This window comes from Neodiprion fabricii, chromosome 1 (assembly GCF_021155785.1).
Source record: "Neodiprion fabricii isolate iyNeoFabr1 chromosome 1, iyNeoFabr1.1, whole genome shotgun sequence".
Taxonomy (NCBI): domain Eukaryota; kingdom Metazoa; phylum Arthropoda; class Insecta; order Hymenoptera; family Diprionidae; genus Neodiprion; species Neodiprion fabricii.
The window spans coordinates 31,992,574-32,018,637 of record NC_060239.1 but is presented as its reverse complement, the minus strand read 5'-3'; the positions used below and the strand labels follow the sequence as shown (position 1 = coordinate 32,018,637).

General features: G+C 39.5%; 2 protein-coding genes, 1 long non-coding RNA gene and 1 pseudogene across 10 annotated transcripts in view; 2 read left to right on the top strand and 2 right to left on the bottom strand.

The window, feature by feature from the left end:
* The window catches only part of LOC124174367 (protein 5NUC-like), a 48,296-nt gene that overhangs the window by 19,034 nt on the left and 3,198 nt on the right, over positions 1-26,064 (top strand). For 3 of the 6 annotated variants that reach the window (XM_046553444.1, XM_046553439.1, XM_046553441.1), the window contains one exon: positions 25,399-25,630. In XM_046553444.1, the coding sequence (XP_046409400.1) occupies positions 25,399-25,630 (232 nt within the window). Of the gene's footprint in view, positions 1-15,104; positions 15,323-19,839; positions 20,637-24,492; positions 24,666-25,398; positions 25,631-26,064 lie in introns of those variants that run through there. The other 3 variants (XM_046553445.1, XM_046553443.1, XM_046553440.1) reach the window with 3 other exon arrangements.
* LOC124174373 lies at positions 102-4,061 on the bottom strand (annotated as a pseudogene).
* On the bottom strand, positions 102-26,064 carry LOC124174368 (apyrase-like). 3 transcript variants are annotated; one of them, XM_046553448.1, is made up of 12 exons: positions 18,780-18,937; positions 16,014-16,178; positions 13,878-14,103; positions 12,370-12,567; positions 11,935-12,136; positions 11,752-11,857; positions 11,571-11,665; positions 11,334-11,488; positions 11,062-11,247; positions 10,782-10,918; positions 10,440-10,704; positions 102-351 (listed from the first exon to the last, which is right to left on the bottom strand). In XM_046553448.1, exons 2-11 carry the CDS (start codon positions 16,172-16,174, stop codon positions 10,464-10,466), a joined length of 1,707 nt encoding a protein of 568 aa, XP_046409404.1. In that variant the 5' UTR covers positions 16,175-16,178; positions 18,780-18,937; the 3' UTR covers positions 102-351; positions 10,440-10,463. The 3 variants fall into 3 exon arrangements, with proteins under 3 accessions (XP_046409404.1, XP_046409403.1, XP_046409402.1); XM_046553447.1 differs by lacking the exons at positions 102-351; positions 18,780-18,937 and adding an exon at positions 26,044-26,064 and having other exon boundaries at positions 9,563-10,704; XM_046553446.1 differs by lacking the exon at positions 102-351 and having other exon boundaries at positions 9,563-10,704; positions 18,780-18,932.
* On the top strand, positions 512-2,205 carry LOC124174380. Its single transcript, XR_006868923.1, has 2 exons — positions 512-652; positions 757-2,205. It is a non-coding gene; the product is annotated as an uncharacterized LOC124174380 (long non-coding RNA).

Below are 26,064 nucleotides of genomic sequence, written 5' to 3'. Positions count from 1 at the left end.
ATTCGTACATGATACGAAGAGTCTCACGTTGTACCACGATGTGAAACCGGGAGAAAAAATCAATGGAAACGATAAGGTCGGTAAAAGGAGGGAAAAAAGTGTGCCGTTCATGTCATGCTTTGAATGAAATCTCAAAGAAAGGGAAGCGATCTACGTTCATTCGAGTATTGAAATTGCGTTCAAGTGTTTTCAATTCTTAACGATACGCCGTCATCAATTACTCTATCGAAGATCGGATCACAGCATACGAAGTGCAGAAAATGCTAGCAAAAGCCTAAAAGTAACTTCATGTGCTCCGATCAAATCACGGGTGATCGCTATGGTGTTACAGCTCGGGGTGGGTGTTTTCATGACGAAAGTTGTCCTTGCTGTTGTCTAACCATTCCACTTCCCTTCCAAGGTTATGCGACCCTCAGTCCCCAAAATAATGGCGCTCATCTTCCCTAAGTATTTCACGTAGAGATCTATGTCCAGCGACCAAAGAACGCGATTTTACCTGGAGCAAATCAGAGCCTTGTAGCTCCACCACGTCCCAAGTGTTTTTGAAGGGTTGGTTAGCCACGACGTCAGCATACGTAATTTTGCCGGTTGTATCTTCTATGGTTTTCCGAATCCCTCCAGCGTTTATGTAAGCTATCGCAGCATAAGTCCAGTAAGTGCTGTTCTCAGCTAAACCTACGTACTATTAACGTCATGAGAGAGTGAAATCTGCCATTTCGACTAGTCAAATATAATGAGTAAATTTCCTAATTACAGTGGCTTACTCACAGCATCAACCATGGCGTCGGTGATTAAGTTTCCCACATTACACTCTCCGTATCTGCAATAGTTGTAAAGTCGGACCTTGGTCGTTCCAACCGTTGTGTCGCCCAACTCGTCAACCGCCACTTGCCACGGTACTAGGGCAGCCAGTACGTCAGGATCTGTAGCAACAATCGTGCGCTTGAAGATCACCCCCACTCTTATTATGACCGGAACAATGAATGGAGAGATGAAGGAGCCTACCTTCTTCGATGGAGCTGTCGAGTAGAATAGGATTCCCTTCCCAATTGTAGACTTCACCATCGGCGTCGAACCAAACGCTGATGTTACCCAGGTATCTGAAATTGTCAATGATCGCGGTTGTTGCTGCTAATCAAGTCCTAATGGGCTTAAGATACGGATAAGTTTTGACAAATAACCCTACGTGGTATAAGCATAAGCCTGAACGATGAGTACCGTCCTTTGAGTGTCTTCCTGGACCACCACGACCGGATACTCATCCTCGGCAACGTCGGAACTTGGCGAAGTTCCTGAAATCGTGACAGTTTTAGCAATGAGGTGACATATTATGTGCGTCAGTCTCAAAAATTAATTACATATATCGCACCTGAGTAAAGAAAAGTGTGAGAGTGGCCACCGACAATGAGGTCAACCTTTGGGCAATTGGCAGCTAATTCTCTGTCCACATCCAGACCGCAGTGCCTTAGAACAATGATGATTTCAATCCCCTGTGCCTTTAGTCTCGGTGCTTCATCATTCACGGTCTCAATTTCATCCCAAAAAGCCAGCTTCTCCGTGCTTGCGAGAGTCTACGGATGAACAAATTCTAGTGAAGAGTCATGCATCTTGGAAGGGACCGTCTTAAAAGAACGCGAGTGTCTCGAGAAAACTGTCACTGCCAAATGCTTATTGACCGAAGTGGTGAAAGTCTACACAATGTTTCTAAAAGGTCCTCGCAGATATCACACCAGTTCATTCAAAGAGAACCTTCAAGACTCAAAGTGAGGGACCTGAAACAATAGTTAGGAGTTTGGATGCTCACGTTAGTTGTCGAGAGTATTACTCCGATTATTCCTATCTGAGTTCCATTTCGTTCAACAATCGTGCTATTGGTGTACAATCCTTGGATATCCGGTTCTTCACTATCGTCAATATTTGTAACGACGACCGGAGTGGTGAGCATTTCCAGAAAAGGCACTACGCCACCATTCCCGTTGTCAAACTCGTGATTTCCAAGAGTCTGAATGAGGAGAAGTTCCATGACATCATATACGGTAAACATAGATACATAATTTTGATGACGATACTCTGCGGCAATAAACTTTATTAAGACGCTCTCGCACGTACCACGTATTGCTACCTTTAGGCTATATCGCCGTTTCACTGTGATGTAAAATCTTGAACTTCTTTCCAACTAAATTCAATACAAAACCTCGGATACAATTTTCAACTTATCATCATGACATTCGATTTTCGTCATGCCATCATTACTGTCGTTGGTGAGCATATGAAAATGATAGTTTGGTTGAGAGTCTTTTTTTCAGTTTGATATGAGAAAAATAACCTCCGCATGGTACAGCTGTGTTGACAAAATATAATTATATTCAAGCATTCACAGTTCATTAAAACTCAGTCTTCTCGGGTTTAGAAATGTACTATCGTATCAGACTAACTACGTAGTAGATGTAGTGAATTGTATTGCGGGACAAACAACTGTAAAACACACAAACAAGACAAACGTAAATGATTCCTAATTGTAAGATATTGAACATAATGTGGCACATGTTGGATAAATGTCATGATAAGATAAATCCGATCGATAAATAACTTTTATAACACCTAAACATGTCAGAACTCTGTACAACTCCGGTAATACAATGATTTATTATCGCTTAAGAGTTCAGCACCTGAAACACGTTTTGGAAGTGATGTAATTCATTGGGATTATATCAACGGTCCAAATACATGCGTTGTAATCCGTTACTACAGCTATTCATCATTCATGACACTACTATTATTCAACATTTGTTCAATTTTTGAACAATGGCTTCTGTGATATTATATTAGATATTATATGCTAATAGAAAACTAGAAAATCATTAATTTAATACAAATTGTGTTCCATAACGTGAGTGATAAAGTTCAATTGGATTTTCCTTAGTACAGTTACAGCTATTCATATCCACATTAATCTAATCGTTACACAAATCGCCGCCTAACAGCCAGAGTATAAAAGACTGCAGAAATCATTTGTTTCGGAAAGCCTCCAGCACGGCATCGTAGTGTCTTTAAACAATCCATTTCACTCAAAGCTGATGGATCAACGATTAGAACTTATACCTCATGATTCCTGATCGCCCATGACTAATTAGTGTTGTTAATCGACATATTCTTAAATCATGTGTTATTTGAGTGAATTAGATAATTAACACGTGCGGTTTATAACCATGGATTAATGTGCGGTATGGCAATCTCGTGCCGTGGCTCACAGGTTTCAACTATTTATCATGTACCTCGCCTAAAATCGCGAATTTCTCACAAAATTGCGTCTTCAATGTGCTAATTACCATAGCGTCATGTGGTAACATGTTCATAAAAGTTGCCGTGACGTTCCACCCATGCACGTTGTACCAAAGTGTGCCTTGAAAATTGTCACCGGCATTGAGGAAAATTGTATTCGGTCTTTCGTTCACGAGCTGATTTGTAGCTGTGAACACTCTCGCTATACCTGCTAGTATTTGCAGGGATTCAACGATTTCATTACTTGTTTATCTATCATTTTGAGATTTTTTTCTACTTAATGTCCATAGATTCGAGAGAAAACTATCAAAGAATTTAAATAAGGGTCATGTGTATCTGCATTCCCGCCACTCTGTTTTCGTGGTCCCCCCAGCTGTAGAAACTCGCGCTTTGATGACTCGTGCCGTTCCTGACCGCCTCGTGGCGATCACGAGTATTCAACGTCGGTCGTAACGTACGTACGCAACCATTCACATTGGCCTTGGCTCTAGTCTGTTCAAGTCGAGCGCCGCACACTGAGTGAACGATATCGCGACAGATGGCGTTGCTGGTATCCGCGCTCTCGCCTGAGAATGTAGCCCCCGCTCATTTATTAACCCAGCCACCCAGATCTAATACGTCTTCAGTAGGGTCATTACTGATCCACTGTAGCAGGTGATGATTTCGGGATATGATCAATGATTAACCCGCGCTCGGTATCGGTCGATTATCGCACGGCCGATACCGAAGAACTGATGCTACCTGAAGACTCCTATCTATCTCCAACAAGTCAGTCGTGTTAAAGATATAAGAATTAGAACAGTTAGCAATATGGTAAATAGAGCGGAGATGTGTTGTGAACATAAGATCTTTCCGGACATGATTCTGATCTCGGCAATGAAATGGTACATTTACAATCAGGCTTACTGATGAGAAGGGTGATATAGAGTCGTCTCTTTTGTTGACAACGTTGATGTGTACATTACAGATGTGACGAAGTAATCCCAATATTACAAACTGTAGTAACTTAGTACTACTGAAATTCTTGGATGAATTAAAATTTGTTGAAATATCCATATCAAGAGGAAAACCTTCGTAACTTAGTCATCGGCTACTTGATCAATCCTACGAAGCATTGGATAAATACCGTGGCATGAATTAAATTTTATGGGGTATTTTCAGTTTTGGAACACGAGTTGTAATTCAAAATAATTTCGCGATTCAAAGTTAATCGTCTAATCGAATTTCATAGGACGAAATTTTTTGATAAAGCTTCTCATCAAAAGTTTGGTTTACTAGAGTGTTGACTTCTTCGATTGCATTTCGCCGACTATTTTGATATTATATATAGATATTATGAAGCACGGGAAGCAGATCAATTTCTTTCTCCATCGCAAAAATATTTTATACCTTCGATAATGATGAAGTTCTGTTCACAATAGTTTCAAAGTCCCCTGAACAAAAGGATAAAACTTTTCGAGGCCTCGATACTCTTATATGAAATCAAAATAACAAAACTTACAATTAATCCGTATCGAACGCGTGTTTAAACATATAATAAAATTTTTTCACCTGGCATGAAAGTCGTTGAGATGAATGACGGATAATTCAAAAAGATCGGTCCGTCCGGGATACATGAGATTACGAGCAGTGAATGCCTCGGTCGACGCTAGCAACGCCGACGTTAGTAACGCCACGAAACTCATCCGGCAAATATCGTCCCCACGGATCATGGCGCTGAAAGTGCATGCGTGTATTAAATTACAAAACCATTCGCGAATTGTACTGATATCAATAAGAAATATTTCCGTGTAATTATCCTTTTCATTTACATGGAATGTGCCACTTTTACAAAGCTCGGGGACTCACTAACACTGTAATTAAAAAATCTACTATTGGATGGTAAAGTATCAATATCCTCTCGCCTGGACCGGGAATACCGGAATGAAAATAACTTAATGTCCCTCACTTGAAGCGTCCAGTTTTCTTTGCCAATACAGATAATTGTATAAGATAATAGCATAGCTGTAATATAAAATCCCAGTACAATATTTTTGAACTAGGGTACGAAGTGTCCACAGGCGGATTGCTAATTGGAAATGAGTTAGCTCGATGCAGGATTTATATCGCGAAAGAATAATTCGACACAAATACATAATACTATTTAAATTATCTAAGCTTTACCAGATTATTATTTTCTACTATCAACATCGACGATTATGATCTACATTAGAATAAAATGTCGATCCCGATTTTAACCCAAATCCAATCATACACATGCATCTAAACGAGATACACTACGTCATAATTAATTGTAACACTTGGAATGAATGCTTGACGTGTGAAGCAACAATTTGCATCAGAATCACCAGAAGGCCTCTTCAATAGTGAGAAAAAAAAAAGAAACAAATGAAATTTTTTACATTTGATGGAAAAGAGTGTCAAAATCAAAGTATCATAGCCCACTCAAGAAACCGACGTAGTTTTGTACCTTAGGTACTCAAAAATATGTGTGTGCAAGCCCAGCAAGTTTCAAGAATAATTGGACCGCCGGGAGATGTACGAATAAAGTCCATTCGGAAGCGTTATGAGGAGTCACTCGGTACTTATGCTTTGAAATTACGAGCTTTGCGCGAAATCTACATTTTGATATGGAAAACACGTGTGTGTAACCTTGTTTGAAAATTGCAATTGGTTGAGTTGGGCAGATTTCAGTATCTCCTACCCTTAATATATAGCAGTTCCTGAACGCGAATTTTCATTTTCCGTTTGTTTAACACGGAAAATGAAAAATGATTTTTCTTTCATTCTGAATTTTGCAACTCAGTAACGAAGCAATATACATGAATGTCCGATACATATTTTTGCAGGGAATTCAATGCTCTACAAACAAGGTCGGATGCAAAATTTCTGTGATATGCACTGTTTCGCTGTTGCTTGTGATTTTAGATCAATGGCCAGACTAAAATACAGGCGAAACGGTGTAACTTACAGAAATTTTTTATCAGACCATTTTTGTAGAGCATTCTATTCCATAGTAAAACATGTCATTAGATGTTCTGTGCAAACCGTCGTTGGTAAGTAATAAAATTTCAAATGCGAAAAAATGTTTGTTCCCATGTTATTTTTATGGAAAATAGAAAAGTTTTTTTTTAGAAATATCCTAATAATAATATTATTAATAATACTAATAATACTCGATATTCCATCGTATTTATAATTGTTAAATACTAATTATCCAGAACTCACTGTTGGACCAATTCGGCCAATTGAATGTCAACTTTTATAGGGATCATTTCTATTTTTCCGTTTCCTGACCGTTTAGCGGAGTAGCACCCACATATGCCTGTGATTAGTCGATGCTGCGTGTGAGTGACTGTAGGTGATGCGACATTCGCACCGAAAAGTTTGTGCCACGTCCGGTAGTATGACACCACACATCGCGCGTAGCCTACCAGCCAACCAGCGTTGAAATTTCTTTGCATAGTGAGCAAGTAATTGGGTAAAACGCGACGCAGGAACACAGGAGACGAGTGTTCAGGGGAAATCCTAATTGTTGACTTACAGGGGCATACTTTTTGAGACCTTAATTTTGCCAATGAAGCTAATTTGTTTTCAATACCGTAATTGGAGATACGACCTCGTCGCATATGAATTGGTATTTTGAAATTTCTAGGTTTCGGGTAGAATTGGAGTTTTGCATTATTTTTTCTATTTTATATTCTAGTAGTTAAGGAAATAATATGTAGGTCATATTCATACAATACGCGTATTTCCGGACGCAGAAATACAACGAGATTCTGTACATGATTCATCAACATTGAAACTTACATCGGATGAAGACGTTTAGCAACGTAAACAACACATACATACATTAGACGTACCGAAAAATTCGTGTTATAAGCGTATTTAAAAATTTTTTTGCTTTTAAAAAGATCACAGCAACTGTCTGCAATAACCGGGAAGACAAACGGCAAGATAAATGAAACCTAGTCATGTCAAACGCCTCAGTCGAAGCTCGTCAGCCGAGGAACGCGGTCCTTCAGACGTCGGTGGTCCGAAACCGAGTTTCAAAAGCTTCGAAATTTTTCAAGTGCGCTTGTCGTCGGAATTTTCGTCACGAAATTTAACTGATACTGAAGAGAAATCAGATCAGAAGGAGTTCTTCTCATTCTTGAGCAGTGAAAACCTTGTTATTGTGTCCTATTTCCACAGTGTTCCGAATAGTCGATGCGGGGGTGAAAGAGTGACTACAGCTACTGTCTCGTCATACATAATAAATACACGGAATTACGGTTACCAATATCTATCAACGTATTGAACGTAAAATACCGGCTATGAAGTCCGGACCAGTTGTTGCGCGTTGATTATTTTTCGCGAACGGCGGATGTTCGCGATAAAATTGCACGCCCGTCTCTCGCCGTAGCTTCGACGAATACGAGAATTATCGTTTAAAGCACGTGATCTTGCCTCGCACTTTCAGTGCCGCTGAGAATCTCGAGGCGGTTGTCACTCGCACCTCTGTTTCTCGCCTTTCCGGCCCTCGCTTATCGACTAATCAAGCTTGATCGATCAAGTAAGTGACTGTCATCATCGTCGTTAGTTTACGTTTAAAGTGACTGGTGATAGAAGCACGGTCTACCCTCGTGTGCTGAAAATGACGGTTTACGACATCCTGGGTCTCTCGGCGGCCTTCCTGCTCATCCTGAATGCCGCAGGACCTGCGTCAGCAGCCACCGTGCCCCGAGCCACTGGCGAAGCTTTGCAACTGCATATTCTTCACACGAATGACATGCAACTCGAGGTAAAATCTTCACCGCGGTCGAATCATTGAAGCTAGGTGAATTCAAAATGGGTGTAAAGATGACGATTCGGTTTTTATTGCGTACAGTGTCGAAGTAGATGCACGAATATGTATATACTGCAAATATGAATACATTAAATATGCATTGGTACGGATATTTTGTGGATCGAAATCGTGCCTAAAACTTGAGACACGTAAATCTAAGCCTGAATGCGACGCGGAGTATTTAGATTGGCCTACAGATTCCTCTAACGAAGAGTGACATGCTCAGCAATGAGTTTAAGGCACTGCAACTTTTATCTTTGTCGCTTCTCTTGCTTCTACTTATGAATATTCATTTGTTGCATAAACATTGCATAATCTGCGATAATTTGATCATATCAAAACTGGGATGAGGATAAAGCGATTATTCATATAAAAGAGAAGAACTTGAATGAATTTTGCGTGAAATCTTCAATTCTAGAAATAATACACCTGACAATCTTTTCCCTTGTTCCGAACATGAAGCCATCTAATTTACACTAAATATAAAAGTAATAAAAATTTCTATTTTAATTTAAAAAGTAGGGAAGTTAGGTAATAAATATAACACGTAATCTAACACTGGAGATCGAAATGAGCACAATTTTCCACAGTTTGTTACAGCCGTGGACTTCAGAACAGGTCTTGAACTATCGTAGATTCCATGTTTTATAGAATAATTGTTCTATCAATCGACAAAATCTTTAAGTTGTTCGTTTATATCGGAACCAATACAGACTGATTAATCATACACAGTTTGAAATTATAGTTCTTTGAGAAATACCCTGGCCATTCCTTATTTGATCAGTGTTACGTGCGACCGAAAAAATCTCTCTTAATAAAGTCGTTATCCAATTTCATGCTCACCGTCACTTTTCAAACGATTCGGCGCAAAGAATGATTATTTTGCCATGTGATTCAAAAAAAAAAATCTTGCCGTGTCACTCTAAGTAGTAATTATATGTGTATATATTTATTTATATACACAACGGTGGCTGGATTAAGAATAGCTGCCTTACTGTCTACTTGTGAGCAAATTCAGTGACGGCTCGAGAGTTCGTTTAGGAAAAAAAGAAATCATCTTATTAAAGTTGAAGACGGCTGGAATTTTTTTTACTTTCAATTTGTACAGAGGTCAGTGAAAGGATACTCATATTTACGGTTACAAGGTGGAATATTATTTGTTCAAAGAGTAAATGCGTAAAACAGAATGGAAAATAATTTGCTGTATATATACACAGAAACCGCAGCGGAAACTTGAGCGAAGTTTTCAACTTACATGTAATTTAAATACAATACTTACTCAAGGAAGGTCTCAACTTATACAAATACAAAGCTCTTCATTCACAACGTAGTGAAGAAGCGTAACTGACTGTCGCAGAGTTTTGCAACTCTGAAGTTTAAAATAGAGCCAAACAGCTATTCACAACTTGTTACATAAAGTTCGGACTTAATAAATTTTTTTCTAATTATAAGCGTACACTATAAACTGCAGTGAGTAGACTGAGCATATATAAAGACTCATAACCCTGGGTTATTTTTCGTAACAGTTTGCCGAGTCTGGCCGGGTTGGGGGGTATTAGCAGTTTCACATATTATATTATCAACACAGCAAGTGACGACGCCGGTAAAAGAAGTTCTTCATAACCAACAATTTGACGTGCAAAACGTTGGCATCATGCCGTCGTGGCCGTGAAATTTAAAAGTTGAGAAAATCCGGTACAAGAAATATATACGCCGAAATTATACAACGCATAAATAAATGTCAATTAAATACATAAACGTGTATGTTTTATATTTACATGAATATATCAAATCTTTTACAGGCGAATGCAACATCTCTAAGACGCTCAATTTATTTTTTCAAAGTTCTTTACGCATTCATCTTTGAGCTGCGAATATTTTGGAAAAATTTCGCAGTGCTTCATTTTTAGTTCCAAGCATTTCAAGAATTTTCCAATAAAGAATTTTTTTTTTTACTTTGTTGAGCACTTTTAAAATGATGAGTTGAGAAAATGCGATATCTCAAGTTTTGAAAATAATAGAAACATTCGAAAACACTTTTCTCTTTGCAAGAAGCACGTTGAAGATATATAGAAGAATAAACCTATTTTATGAGTTTTTCTTAAAATTTGGAAGCGGTAATTGGGTTTTAATGAAGAAAAATTACGCATGTTCTTAAATAAACATAAAAATGGATATGAAAATGCTCGTACAAGATACGAAGAGTGTCACGTTGTTCCACGATGTGAAACAGTACAAAAAATCTATGAAAACGATAAGGTCGGAGAAGGAGGGGAAGAAAGTGTGCCGTTCATATCATGCTTTTAATTCTCGGGGTGGGTGTTTTCATCAGGAAAGTGGTCCCTGCTGTTGGCTAACCACTCCACGTCCCTTCCAAAGTCATGCGACCCTCAGTCCCCAAAATAATGGGGCTCATCTTCCCTAAGTATTTCACGTAGAGATCTATGTCCAGTGTCCCAACTTCGTGGTTGCGATGCTGAGTAGCCAGAACCGAGTGACCGTCGCCTCCTGTGATTAGAAATGACACGACGACAATACGATACCATTCGTCCAGGTCGACGTCTTCATAAGTCGGCACTTCACATTCGCGGCACCTTTGAACGAAAAGGAATTGCAGATCGATTCATACCATTAAAAATAAGTGGCGTACATTTCTCGGAATGGGACTCACCTCACTTTCAATTCGGTCACTCTCGAGTACGCCTCATTCGACAAGTTGAACGTCACCTTCAGTCCAGACCACTGCAAAAATCCTATACCGACGAACTCGGTATCGCTATAGCTTGTGGCTACACCCGCCTCTAACACCTGATCAAAAATGGAAACGTCGTAAGCGTCGCTTGCTTCATCATTTTTGTAACAATTGTCGCCTGACTTGTAATTTATATTACTTGGAATTATGAAATAGCTAGCATGAATCTTCACAGTTTGTCCGAAGGACACTATTTTACCTGGAGCAAATCAGAGCCTTGTAGCTCCACCACGTCCCAAGTGTTTTCGAAGGGTTGGTTAGTCACAGCGTCGGCATACGTAATTTCGCCGGTTGTGTCTTCTATGGTGCTCCGAATCCCTCCGGCGTTTATACAAGCTATCGCAGCGTAAGTCCAGTAAGTGCTGTTCTCAGCTAAACCTACGTACTATTATCGTCATGAGAGAGTAAAATCTGCCATTTCGACAAGTCAAATATAATGAGTAAATTTCCTAATTACAGTGGCTTACTCACAGCATCAACCATGGCGTCGGTGATTAAATTTCCCACATTACACTCTCCGTATCTGCAATTGTTGTAAAGTCGGACCTTGGTCGTTCCAACCGTTGTGTCGCCCAACTCGTCAACCGCCACTTGCCACGGTACTAGGGCAGCCAGTACGTCAGGATCTATAGCAACAATCGTGAGCTTGAAGATCACCCCCACTCTTATTATGACCGGAACAATGAATGGAGAGATGAAGGAGCCTACCTTCTTCGATGGAGCTGTCGAGTAGAATAGGATTCCCTTCCCAGTCGTAGACTTCACCATCGGCGTCGAACCAAACGCTGATGTTACCCAGGTATCTAAAATTTTCAATGATCTCGGTTGTTGCTACTAATCAAGTCCTAATGGGCTTAAGATACGGATAAGTTTTGACAAATAACCCTACTTGCTATAAGCATAAGCCTGAACGATGAGTACCGTCCTTTCAGTGTCTTCCTGGACCACCACGACCGGATACTCATCCTCGGCAACGTCAGAACTCGGCGAAGTTCCTGAAATCGTGACAGTTTTAGCAATGAGGTGACATATTATGTGCGTCAGTCTCAAAAATTAATTACATATATCGCACCTGAGTAGAGAAAAGTGTGAGAGTGGCCACCGACAATGAGGTCAACGTTTGGGCAATTAGCAGCTAATTCTCTGTCCACATCCAGACCGCAGTGACTTAGAACAATGATGATTTCAATCCCCTGTGCCTTTAGTCTCGCCGCTTCATCATTCACGGTCTCAATTTCATCCCAAAAAGCCAACTTCTCCGTGCTTGCGAGAGTCTACGGATGAACAAATTCTAGTGAAGAGTCATGCACCTTGGAAGGGACCATCATTGAAGAACGCGAGTGTCTCAAGAAAACTGTCACTGCCAAATGCTTATTAACCGACGTGGTGAAAGTGTATACAGTGTTTCTAAAAGGCCCTCCCAAATATCACAACAGTTCATTAAAAGAAAACCTTCAAGACTGAAAGTGAGGGACCTGAAACAATAGTTTGGAGTTTGGATGCTCACGTTAGTTGTCGAGAGTATTACTCCGATTATTCCTATCTGAGTTCCATTTCGTTCAACAATCGTGCTATTGGTGTACAATCCTTGGATATCCGGTTCTTCACTATCGTCGATATTTGTAACGACGACTGGAGTGGTGAGCATTTCCAGGAAAGGCACTACGCCAGCGATCCCGTTGTCAAACTCGTGATTTCCAAGAGTCTGAATGAGGAAAAGTTCTATGACATCATATAAGGTAAACATAGATACATAATTTTGATGACGATAATCTGCGGCAATAAACTTTATTAAGACGCTCTCGCACGTACCACGTATATCGCCGTTTCACTGTGATATAAAATCTTGAACTTCTTTCCGACTAAATTCAATAAAAACCTCGGATACAATTTTCAACTTATCATTATGACATTCGATTTTCGTCATACCATCCTTACTGTCGTTCGTGAGCATATGAAAATGATAATTTGCCTGAGAGATTCTTTTTTTTAGTTCTGCATGAGAAAAAACCTCCACATGGTACAGCTATGTTGACAAAATATAATTATATTCAAGCATTCACTCATCATTAAAACTCAGTCTTCTCGGGTTTAGAAATGTATTATCGTATCAGACTAACTACGTAGTAGATGTAGTGAATTGTATTGCGGGACAAACAACTGTAAAACACACAAACAAGACAAACGTAATTGATTCCTAATTGTAAAATATTGAACATAATGTGGCACATGTTGGATATAGTTTCATGATAAGATAAATCCAATCGATAAATAACTTTTATAACACCTAAACATGTCAGAACTCTGTACAACTCCGGTAATACAATGATTTATTATCGCTTAAGAGTTCAGCACCTGAAACACGTTTTGGAAGTGATATAATTCATTGGGATTATATCAACGGTCCAAATACATGCGTTGTAATCCGTTACTACAGCTATTCATCATTCATGACACTACTATTATTCAACATTTGTTCAATTTTTGAACAATGGCTTCTGTGATATTATATTAGATATTATATGCTAATAGAAAACTAGAAAATCATAAATTTAATACAAATTGTGTTCCATAACGTGAGTGATAAAGTTCATTTGGATTTTCCTTAGTACAGTTACAGCTATTCATATCTACATTAATCTCATCTTCACAAAAGTCGCCGCCTAACAGCCAGAGTATAAAAGGCTGCAGACATAATTTTTTTCGGAAAGCCCCCAGCACAGCATCGTAGCGTCTTTAAATAATCCATTTCACTCGAGGCTGATGGCTCAACGATTGCAACTTATACCTCATGTTTCCTGATCGCCCACGAGTAATTAGTGATGTTAATCGACCTATTCTTAAATCACGTGTTATCTGAGTGAATTAGATAATTAACACGTGCGGTTTACAACCATGGATTAATGTGCGGCATGGCAATCTCGTACCGTGGCTCATAGGCTTTAACTATTTATCATGTATCTCGTCTAAAATCGCGAATTTCTCATAAAGTTGCGTCTTCAATGTGCTAATTACCATAGCGTCATGTGGTAACATGTTCATAAAAGTTGCCGTGACGTTCCACCCATGCACGTTGTACCAAAGTGTGCCTTGAAAATTGTCACCGGCATTGAGGAAAATTGCATTCGGTCTTTCGTTCACGAGCTGATTTGTAGCTGTGTACACCCTCGCTATACCGCCAACGCATTCGTCCTCGTATCCCTCGTAACAAGTGCCTGAAGTGGATCCAGTTTGGACAAACCTGTTGAGAATATGCCAGAATATGGATTAACGGTGTTGGAACTTCTTTCGTGGAAATATTAAAATGCTAATAAATAACTGTTCTTGGAAATATTAAAATGCTAATAAGTAACTGTGGCGTGCCGCATAAAACTTTTAATAAAATCCCTACTCTTGTGGTCGGATACGTTAATAACTTTTTCATGTTTAATATTATTTGCAGGGATTCAACGATTTCATTATTTGGTTCTTTTTGATTTTGAGATTCTTTTTCACTGAACGTCGTTGGGTTCGAGAGAAACTATTTGTATTTTTATTTAATTAAGAACTATTGGAATTAAGACAAATTGAAAAGTTCGCATCACCAACATAACGTTAAAATTCTCCTGAACCACCTACTCCAGCTGACACAACGAAAAAGTTTATTGTTACGGCTTGTTAAAGAAGCTATTCACGCGATTCGTTTGAGGATCCAACGAAACGTTGTATTTCTTATCCAATGTGTGATGAACGAGACGAGAGTGGATATTCAAAGTTACTTTTTATTTTCAAAACAGTCTCAAGGCAGCTTTGAACTGGTTTTGTTTAGTGTGAAGCATTTTTAAGGCGGCTTGAGGATATTGAATGTGAATACCGGTTGAGCTTGAGGTATGTACTCTTGCATATTTACTAAGCGAAATCTAAAACGACGATCTATAATCTTTTTAGATCACTCTGTGCCCTTCAACGATGAATTCAAACAGAGGTCACGCGTAACTGCATTCCCGAGACTCTGTTTTCCTCTCGCGCGTCGATGACTCGTGCCGTTCCTGACTGCCTCGTGGCGGTCACGAGTATTCAATGTCGGTCGTAACGAACGTACGCAGGCATCCATATTGACCTTGGCCGTAGCCTGTGCAAGTCGAGCGCCTCGCGATGAGTAAACGATATCGCGACAGATGACGCTGCTGGTACCCGCACTCTCGCCTGAGAAATCGACCTCCGTTCGTTTATTTACCCAGCCGCCCATGTAAAATTTGTCTTCAGTAGGGTCATTACTGATCCACTGTAGCAGATGATGATCTCGGGATATGATCAATGATTAACCCGCGCTCGGTATCGGTCGACTATCGCACGGTCGTTACTGAAGAACTGATGCTACCCTGAAGACGTTAGCAATCTCTATTAACTCAGTCGTGTAGATGATTGAATAATCTGAATAGATAACAATTTGGTAGACAGAGTTGTGACGTGATGGACAGGAGAGCTTCGCGGATATGACTCTAATGTAAGTAGTGAAATGGTACAATTACTACCGGGCCTGCTGTTGTGAAGAGTGTTATAGAGTTGTCTCTTGTAGACGACGTTGCAGTGACGAAGTAATCCCAATATTACAAACTGTAGTAAATTAGTACAACTGAAATTCTTGGATGAATTAAAATTTGTTGAAATATCCATATCAAGAGGAAAACCTTCGTAACTTAGTCATCGGCTACTTGATCAATCCTACGAAGCATTGGATAAATACCGTGGCATGAATTAAATTTTATGGGGTATTTTCAGTTTTGGAACACGAGTTGTAATTTAAAATAATTTCGCGATTCAAAGTTAATCGTCTAATCGAATCTCATAGGACGAAATTTTTTGATAAAGCTTCTCGTCAAAAGTTTGGTTTACTAGAGTGTTGACTTCTTCGATTGCATTTCGCCGACTATTTTGATATTATATATAGATATTATGAAGCACGGGAAGCAGATCAATTTCTTTCTCCATCGCAAAAATATTTTATACCTTCGATAATGATGAAGTTCTGTTCACAATAGTTTCAAAGTCCCCTGAACAAAAGGATAAAACTTTTCGAGGCCTCGATACTCTTATATGAAATCAAAATAACAAAACTTACAATTAATCCGTATCGAACGCGTGTTTAAACATATAATAAAATTTTTTCACCTGGCATGAAAGTCGTTGAGATGAATGACGGATAATTCAAAAAGATCGGTCCGTCCGGGATACATGAGATTACGAGCAGTGAATGCCTCGGTCGACGCTAGCAACGCCGACGTTAGTAACGCCACGAAACTCATCCGGCAAATATCGTCCCCACGGATCATGGCGCTGAAAGTGCATGCGTGTATTAAATTACAAAACCATTCACGTTTGATTCGCTCTGCAGGAGAGGAAAAATTGACGTATAACCAACCAGCTCGGAAATACTCATACATAGCAGCCAAAATTTATGATATTTGACAACAACATTGATTTAACAAGAAATGATGAAAATGCATGTGTCAACCCTTCGCTAACTGCATCTGATTACGATAATCTCCCTAAATTCGAAATTTCAATTTACAGAACTCAAGATCTTGACCCTAAGTTGAAATCCGTGCAGTTAATTGCAGAATCCGGAATATAAATTATTAAAAATTTCAATCGGGTACTGTTACCTTCTCACGCGAATACTTTGAAATGCGTAGAGTGTTTCGTACACAGTAATAAGCAGAAACTAATGATATAAGAGTTCGGAAATTGACGCAGTCGTGGTCACCAATATTATTTAGAAGATGCGTATAAGCCGAGACATGAAGCGTAGTTAAAGCTTTGTTCAAGTTCTTGAAAAGAAACGTGGAGAGATTGCTAGTAATACGTGTGTGAATAGTTAGACTACAGTAATTGAGAGAGTACAGTAAGCCAAAGCGTTAAAACTAAAAAATTGCGACACAACGTTGTCCTCACTTTGTACAAGTGTTGGCCGAAAAGAAATCCGTTTTTTAATTCGCTATGTTTGACGTGTTGACGAGATTGACTAAAGAACATACGAATTCTTGAATAAGAAATACCTATTTGGGAAAAGCGGAACAACACTAAAGAATTGTGGAATAATTTTAGCCGTGACTTGTACTGGTATTCACAAGAAAAATTTGCGTGCAATTATCCTTTCCATTGACATGGAACGCGCCACTTTTACAAAGCTCGAGGACTCCCCAGCGCTGTAATTAAAAAATCTACTATTGGATGGTAAAGTATCCATAACCCCTCGCCTGGATTGGGAATACCAGAATGAAAATAATAAAACGTCTCTCATGCACTTTTTTTTACCAATACAGATAATGTTTGCGCTCGGCATCGATGGCGGTAAGAGATTTTTTACCAACGAGGGTTGTAAATCCTCGTCAAACCAATCGGGAAAGATTTTCGATGCACTGGCTTCCTTGAGACAATCGGGTTTGACTCAAAGATGATTCAATGTTATAAAGTTTAGTCAACAATTATATTTATTAACAGACTTGAAATAATGTGAATACACTGTTGAGTTTGGTTGTATGAGATTCACGCGGGGTAGTGAGAAGAAGTTGTAGCAGTAGAGTTCGTTGGTCTTCTCTTCGCGTTGGTCGAAACGAATCTGATCTTGAAGGTAGGTTTTGAAAATTAGCTAAGTTCCGATGGCCAAAAAACTACTGGAAGGGGTAGGATTGTCCCTTGAGAGAAGGGATGAATTTTGCTTGGGAGTGGGAGTGAGCACGTGAGCCAGAAGCAGAAACGTACATTCCCAATGTGCGATGCACGTGCGGGCGTTTTAGGATACGCGTCATAAAAAACGAGGAACGAAAAGTGAAGATTAGAGGATTGGTAGATAGGCAAAGGTATTTACGAGTAGAAAGTAGAGAATTTGTCGAGATTGCAAGGCTGACTGCCAGATGTGGCACACCGGCGTAAGGAGTATCCTTTTTTGCAAATCAGTCGACGCAATTCGTCCATAAGGGATGGGAACTTCCAGCAGTTGAATAGTTTATGACCTTAAAACGTGACTAAAATGTCCACGCAGAGATTAGGATTAAAGACGGTAAAACGGGAAAAAGAATGCCGCTAATTTACAGCGCAGATTCAACAGATAATTGTATAAGATAATAACATAACATATAACATCAAATACTTATACAATATTTTTCAACTAGGGTACAAAATGTCCACGGTCGGTTTACTAATTGCCATGGAAATGAATTAGCTCGATGCAGGATTTATATCGCGCGAAAGAATAATTCCACACAAATACGGAATACTATTCAAATTATCTAAGCTTTATCAGATTATTATTTTCTTATTATCAACATCGACGATTACGACCTGTATTAGAATAATGAGTCGATCCCGACTTTAACCCGAATCCAATCATACACGTGCATCTTAACGAGATGCACTACGTCATTATTAATTGTAGCACTTGGGATAAATGCTTGACGTGTGAAGAAACAATTTGCATCAGAATCACCAGAATGCCTTTCATACTAAGAATATTTACAAAAACTTGGCAGCGAGATAGATTATCGATTTCAGCGCGATCCAACATCGAGCGATGTCGTATGTTTATACAGAATTGGAGCGTAAGTAGCACCTTTCACCGAAACGAATTGACTTAACGAATAATTCAAATGAAACATAATATGACAGACGTATGTATTTACTTTCTCAGGTGCTTATTAGTCAAATAAAATAAAAAATTACCTTCACCTAGTTTGGAGGTAATTAACTTTGCCTCGCAAATTCTAACATACTGAGAAAGTCGAGTTTGCTACACTTAAAAATAATTGCGTAGTGCCTTTCCATCTTCACAATTGTCAGATCAAAGTCAGAAGTCATTTTGCTCTTCTAGATGACGTGAATTTGCTAAAATGACAAATGTCAAAGCGCTACTAGTAATAAGCTTGAGTGAAAACTCACCACGCAGTGTTCAATGATCGGTTCCGCAAACGGCACTACCGTCTTGACAGACATTGCGACCTCCTCCCTCCCCGAGTATCACTTCAGACGGTTTCTTACGTTTCGTATCAAGCGGTATCGAGCGTTATCTGTTACGTCACAAAAGAACAATCCCACAATGTTTTTTGGTCTTGATTGTACCGCGGCTCAATAAGGCAGCAAAATTGTGCCATAGCATGATCGAGAAGAGTTTGCGCAACTCGACGCACCTGTCTTTTTTAGAACACGTTTAAGTAGGCTAAAACGAGTCATTATTTTTCTGCATATGATATACGGTGTGGGTGACGTTGGTCTTGACTTGGCATCGCTTTGCGTGATATTTTACACGTGATGCAGAAGAAGTTAAGTAATGCCACGTAGCTGCACGACGACTTTTGCTAATTGTAATTGCGCTAGAAGTTGACCAATCACGCTCACTACTCCGAGGACAACGAGCTAAGAGTATCTACAGACAAAAAATAACAAACAATAAACGAGACTCTGATTACCGTATAACGAAATGCGCGACTCGCTAGTCACAGGTAAAGTTTGATAATAACTGCATAATAAGTGCGCCCTGCAAACTCGCTTTCGCCAATAACTTCGTTCAATGCCATGCGTGCACCTTTTTCACCCGTGATTATTCATCGGAACAACGATTTCACGTGAGCGAATAAAAACCTCAATTATTTTTCAGACAAGCCTAATACTGATAACAATAATTATATCTGCTTCAGGGTCTGGCCAAAGTCCATATAACATTGCAATTTAGATTTACGTACAAGGCTCTGCCACTCAACTGATCCGATCAATTTGATGGCTCATTTGTCATTTCATTGGCGTATTTATGAAGGCCCACCAATTGTTGGACTAATCGTCACCCATAATTATGTAACGAAATTCCATTGATTGAACGCGCTCCAAAGGATAAAACGGGATCGAATAAACCGATCGTTGAAATCCGAAAAAATGCTGACAACAACTTTCTGCAATAACCGGAAAGACAAACGGTAGGATAAATGAAACCTAGTCGTGTCAACCGCCTCAGTCGAAGCTCGTCAGCCGAGGAACGCGGGCCTTCAGACGTCGGTGTCCGAAACCGAGTTTCAAAAGCTTCAAAATTTTTCAAGTGCGCTTGTCGTCGGAATTTTCATCACAAACTTTAACTGATACTGAAAAGAAATCAGATCAGAAGGAGTTCTTTTCATTCTTAAGCAGTGAAAACCTTGTTATTGTGTCCTATTTCCACAGTGTTCCGAATAGTCGATGCGGGGGTGAAAAAGTGACTACAGCTACTGTGTGGTCATACATAATAAACACACGGAATTACGGTTACCAATATCTATCAACGTATTAAACGTAAAATACCGGCTGTGAAGTCCCGACCGGTTGTAGCGCGTTGATTATTTTTCGCGAACGGCGGATGTTCGCGATAAAATTGCACGCCCGTTTCTCGCCGTAGCTTCGGCAAATAGAGGAATTATCGTTTAAAGCACGTGATCTTGCCTCGCACTTTCAGTGCCGCTGAGAATCTCGAGGCGGTTGTCACTCGCACCTCTGTTTCTCGCCTTTTCGGCCCTCGCTTATCGACTAATCAAGCTTGATCGATCAAGTAAGTGACTGTCATCATCGTCGTTAGTTTACGTTTAAAGTGACTGGTGATAGAAGCACGGTCTACCCTCGTGTGCTGAAAATGACGGTTTACGACATCCTGGGTCTCTCGGCGGCCTTCCTGCTCATCCTGAATGCTGCAGGACCTGCGTCAGCAGCCACCGTACCCCGAGCCACTGGCGAAGCTTTGCAACTGCATATTCTTCACACGAATGACATGCACTCGAGGTAAAATCTTGACCGCGGTCGAATCATTGAAGCTAGGTGAATTCAAAATGGGTGTAAAGATGACGATTCGGTTTTTATTGCGTACAGTGTCGAAGTAGATGCACGAATATGTATATACTGCAAATATGAATACATTAAATATGCGTTGGTACGGATATTTTGTGGATCGAAATCGTGCCTAAACCTTGAGACACGTAAATCTAAGCCTGAATGCGACGCGGAGTATTTAGATTGGCTTACAGATTCCTCTAACGAGGAGTGACATGCTCGGCTATAAGTTTAAGGCACTGCAACTTTTATTTTTGTGGCTCCTCTTGCTTATACTTATGAATATTTATTCGATAATAATTATGAAGTCGTTCTACCTGGCACCTAATTAAAATCAGTCGAATTTTTTTTACATGGAATCCTTTCTGCCGAAGCGAATAACGTATCTTATTATTGTTTGCAATCTATCGTTACGATGAGGTTATTGTTAGGAGAGGCTTGATAATAAATTGCTCTTACGACTGCATTGAAACTGATAAAACTTTTAAAAATAAATACAGTAAACCTGAAAGCATCTGTCATAATCGTGTACAATTGTCGAGTTTATATGGATTGTCGCTCGGCTGCGAAAATATACAAATAATTGTACACTTCAATATCAAAATAACGAGTGAAAGAAAAATACTTTACATAGCAGATCGGTTCCAATAACATACTCGCGAAGTATGCATAATTCTCTCAACTGAGAAGCAGTAAATATCTGAAACGAGCTATGTAGATGTGTAGTGTACTTTTTTGCAACATTGCATAAACCGACAATCTGATCATATCAAAACTGGGATGAGGATAAAGCGATTGTTCGTAGAAAAAAAAAGAACTTAGATGAATTTTGCCTGAAATCTTCAATTCTAAAATTAATGGAGATCGAAATGAGTACATTTTTTCCACAGCTTGTTACAGCCGTGGACTTCAGAACAGGTCTTGAACTATCGTAGATTCCATGTTTCATAGGATAATTGCCCTATCAATCGGCAAAATCTTTAGGTTGTGCGCTTATTTCAGAACCAACGCAGACTGATTAATCATACACAGGTTTAAATTATAGTTCTTTGAGAAATACAATGGCCATTCCTTATTTGATCAGTGTTACGTGCGACGGAAAAAATCTCTCTCAATAAAGTCGTTATCCAATTTCATGCTCACCGTCACTATTCAAACGATTCGGCGCAAATAATGATTATTTTGCCGTATGATTAAAAAAAAAAACAATCTTGCCGTGTCACTCCAGGTAGTAATTATATGAGTACGTATTTATTTATATACACAACGGTGGCTGAATTAATAATGGCTGCCTTGCTGTCTACTTGTGAGAAAATTTAGTGACGGCTCGAGAGTTCGTTCAGGAAAAAAAGAAATCATCTTATTAAAGTTGAAGACGGCCGGGAATTTTTTTACTTTCAATTTGTACAGAGGTCAGTGAAAGGATACTCATATTTACGGTTACAAGGTGGAATATTATTTGTTCAAAAAGTAAATGCGTAAAACAGAATGGAAAATAATTTGCTGTATGTAGACACAGAAACCGCAGCGGAAACTTGAGCGAAGTTTTTCAACTTACATATAATTTAAATACAATTCTTATTAAGAAAGATTTCAACTTATTATACAATTATAAAACACATCATCTGTAACGTAATGAAGAAGCGTAACTGACTGTTGTAGAGTTTTGCAACTGTGAAGTTTAAAATAGAATGAAACAGCTATTCACAACTTGTTACATAAAGTTCAGACTTAATAAATTTTTTTCTAATTATAAGCGTACACTATACACTGCAGTGATGAGTAGACTGATTCTTAGCCAGAGCGGCAGTATTACTGACTTTATGCCTGTACTTTACGAGTTTATCTTCTTCAGTCTTCGCAGTTTCGCATTTTAGGTAAAGAACCGCTCGCGTAAAACTTACGAACTTTTGAGAGACACGCAATTCTCATTTTATTTTTCTCTCGGTGATCTTACAAGAGATTAAATTAAGAAGAGTCATTGAATCAACTGAAAATGAGTTGCCATAAGTTTTAGATGAGAGAGGGATTCGTCGGGGAAGGTCAATTTTGACAGGAGAAAAACTGTTATCTCATATATCTTCTCGTATCCCGAAAATCAACACGTACATAAATTTTAACAATACGTAGTTTAGATTCCACCGTAATCTTTTTTGCAATTTTTTGCTGTCCCACAGTACAATCTAAATAAATAAAATGCCTATAGAGGTACTAATTATATAAAATATTGCCAATAAAGTTAAGAATGAACTGAGTTAATGGCTGAAGGTGATGAAGCTCAGTTAAAAAAATTGCGTATCAGTTAAGCATGTAGGTAGCTTCCTATTACTTCTCCGTATTTGGTCTTGATGCCGGTGCTCGACGATGACGAACATACCGTTTCACGTATATCAACCTGTGACATGAAATAGAATAGGCAGTGCGATAAGTTCCGCAGTGTTTCCGTTCGGTCAGTTCGAGTCGGAACTATATTATGCGCGAATATAATCGGATAGTATATATTCCGTATATTCCGTAGAATAGAAATTACGTAAAATCTGAACGAGAACGTGATATGTTTGTGCTCCGAATGCCTTAAACTTTCATGTACTTACCTAACGGGTAACTTACCTGAGTGACCGTAATTTATTTTTATTGCGATTGACTCTCTTGCAATAAGTAATTGTACCTAGTTGGAAAATTCTATCGACTAGCTGCCAGTGCCGTTCGGACTTGTTAACACGAACGCTAATTATTAGCAGCTATTAGCTCAGGTGACATATCCATTCAGAAACAGGCAGGTGAACGATGAGTTCACCATACTCTTACAGCGACGTTACATGTTTTATAATAGACATCATTATTATTCACGTTTTTTGAATTCCTCATTTCCATATCACATGATCGATCGCAGTGGCGAATTTTGTAATACAAACTGGTAGAACTGTTTCCAAATTACGTATTGTCACAGCGGTGGCATTTACCAAGAATATAATGAACCACTTTTGTTTTTGAATTTCAACAGATTCTTAGATCAGTCAAAAATCTGCTTGCAATCCAAATCGTGTAAAATAAGATGCAAAAGTAACTGATATACAGTGCCGATAAAATTTAAATAACTGTAGTGTAAAACTAAATTCCATACTAATCAGCGATAAATTCTGCGCGATCGCCTCAAAATTAAATAGATTACACAATAGTAATTTCAGGTTTTTTTTTCTTGTCATCAATCGGGAATGATGCGTCTTGCGTCAACTCAATGATGAGTAACACGGTAGACAATGGCTCCATTATTGGCAGCGCATCATCTGATCATCGTTACCCTGAATTTAGCGAAGGACCCGGAAATACCTGCACGGGCATCATTTGTTCGTTTGTCATGAAATTCTTTGATTTCCGAGCATTAGTCGTCAACTGAAATTTGATGCAATGGTTTAACCTTTCAGCTGTGAAACTGACTCGGCACAAGTCTCAAACAATTGTTAGATATATGACTGACCGGAAATGCTTATAGATGCTCGATGTCGGAAAACGCCGTTGTACCGTTTCTAGAACTGTTTTCTTTAATTCTGCTACTGCAGTGCATTCATTAGATCCGAACACCGTTTGTCAAAATTTATAATCAGACCTACCCTCAAGCAAGCAAAACGGTCCATGACGCAACCGCAATAAGCGGCTGATACCTAACGGGATGGTCGCGCTCGTCGCCAATTCATTTCGAAATCTCTCCCTTCCCGAGCTCCAGTCTTATCGGATTCGCGGTCACGTTGAGTTTTATCACTGTCGTTAAACTGCTCTCGAAGAAGCTGCTCACGGTGGTTCCCAGTTGCTCGGTGGGTTTTGAATTGTAATGGGGTGCCGCTGTGTCTGCTCAGCAGCCGTACTGCTGCTCTTCTTCGGGGCGGCCGTCGCCAGTCCTGTGCAGGGGACGATCGCCGGTACCCGCGATGCGGAGGGTGGTTTGCACCTGCAGGTTCTCCATACGAATGACATGCACTCGAGGTAAGAGGGGACCGACCGACCATTCAGCTCTGATTTAACAGCAAAGACGATGTTCGAGATACACGCGACAAACCGCGTGACAAATAACATACATGCCCGGCACATCGTAGATATAGTACTAACTCCAGGGCTATTTATACTTGTATAACTCAGAGAACCTAAGAGCTCTGCTACTAGTAGATCATCTAATTATAAAACTCAAGTTTCTGACAAGTAGAAGAAAAAGTGTCTCGGTAATTTCGGAAGCTCATCATTTTCGGGGTTAGTACTGCTCAGATTTTGACTGTACGTCGTACTTCTTGACCTCTGGCCGTTAATTCATGCGTATTTCGCGACAATTGAGTCAGAACACTGTAATACTAAATCGTAGTAAATTCTACCAATTTTTCATGGTAACAGAGTCTCAAAACAGCCCTCGTGTATCGTATGAAACAATCGAGAGCTATAGATAGTTTTCATAGCCAACCATTAAGTTAACCCGAAATATCATTATACTGGTAATAACTGTGCGTGGCCATCAAATCTCATAACGGGGAAACTGATGTAAATTCCGGTGAACGTCGAGAGTCTAAAAGTTGGCGGTATATTCGCGGAATAGTTTAATTTTAAAAAAGATCAACCGTGTACCTCGCAGAACGGCCGATTCAAGAAGTTACCGAATTTATGTGCAAACACAAAACGTAACGCAGAATTTATCGTGGCGTAATGGTAACCCGATATTCTTGTTACGCAGGTTCGAGCAGACATCAACGTTATTCGGCACGTGCAGCGATGCGGACGCAGCGAACAACGAATGCATCGGAGGTTTCGGCCGAGTAGCGACAGTGGTCAGAAGTGCTCGAGCTGGAAGTGTCCCGACACTCTACCTTGATGCCGGAGACACGTACCAAGGCAGCATCTGGTTCATTGTTCATCGATGGAAAATTGTCGCGAGATTCTTGAACCTTCTGAACCCAGACGCAATGGTGAGCTGTCTGCGACGATCGCTTGTCTCAGATCTATGAAAAGCTACAACTGCTAGCACGCTACTGCATCTCCACGTTGGTTTTTATTTTGCAAACGATAACCGTTATCACAGGATTCAATTGAGATATCACTTTAATCCAAACACGGCGTATTTCGTGTGATAAGTGGTTGTAGAACATCGCTCAATTCTTGTAACGGTACCAAAGAAATTGCTACGTGACATGGGTGTTACACATCTCGTGTATTCTCACTAAATATGCGTGTTCAAATGCGATACCCTCTTGATAAGACTTGATAGATGGTATATAATTTCGATTTGAGCTGTTTGCGGTACCCGAAAAATTAATTAGAACACGTATTTTAGTGTCAGGTATAAAACGGCAGATGTATTTATGGAGAACGTTATACTAACCAGGGAAGCTATAGCCGTGAA

What these genes read in the sequence shown, in the direction of transcription:
- LOC124174368 (XM_046553447.1), bottom strand. Translation starts at nt 16,174, where the DNA reads ATGATCCGTGGGGACGATATTTGCCGGATGAGTTTCGTGGCGTTACTA. An exon ending in CTCAACGACTTTCATGCCAG is followed by an intron (nt 14,104 to 16,013) that starts GTGAAAAAATTT and finishes TATTCTCAACAG; the next exon opens with GTTTGTCCAAACTGGATCCA. An exon ending in CGACAGCTCCATCGAAGAAG is followed by an intron (nt 11,489 to 11,570) that starts GTAGGCTCCTTC and finishes TTGTTGCTATAG; the next exon opens with ATCCTGACGTACTGGCTGCC.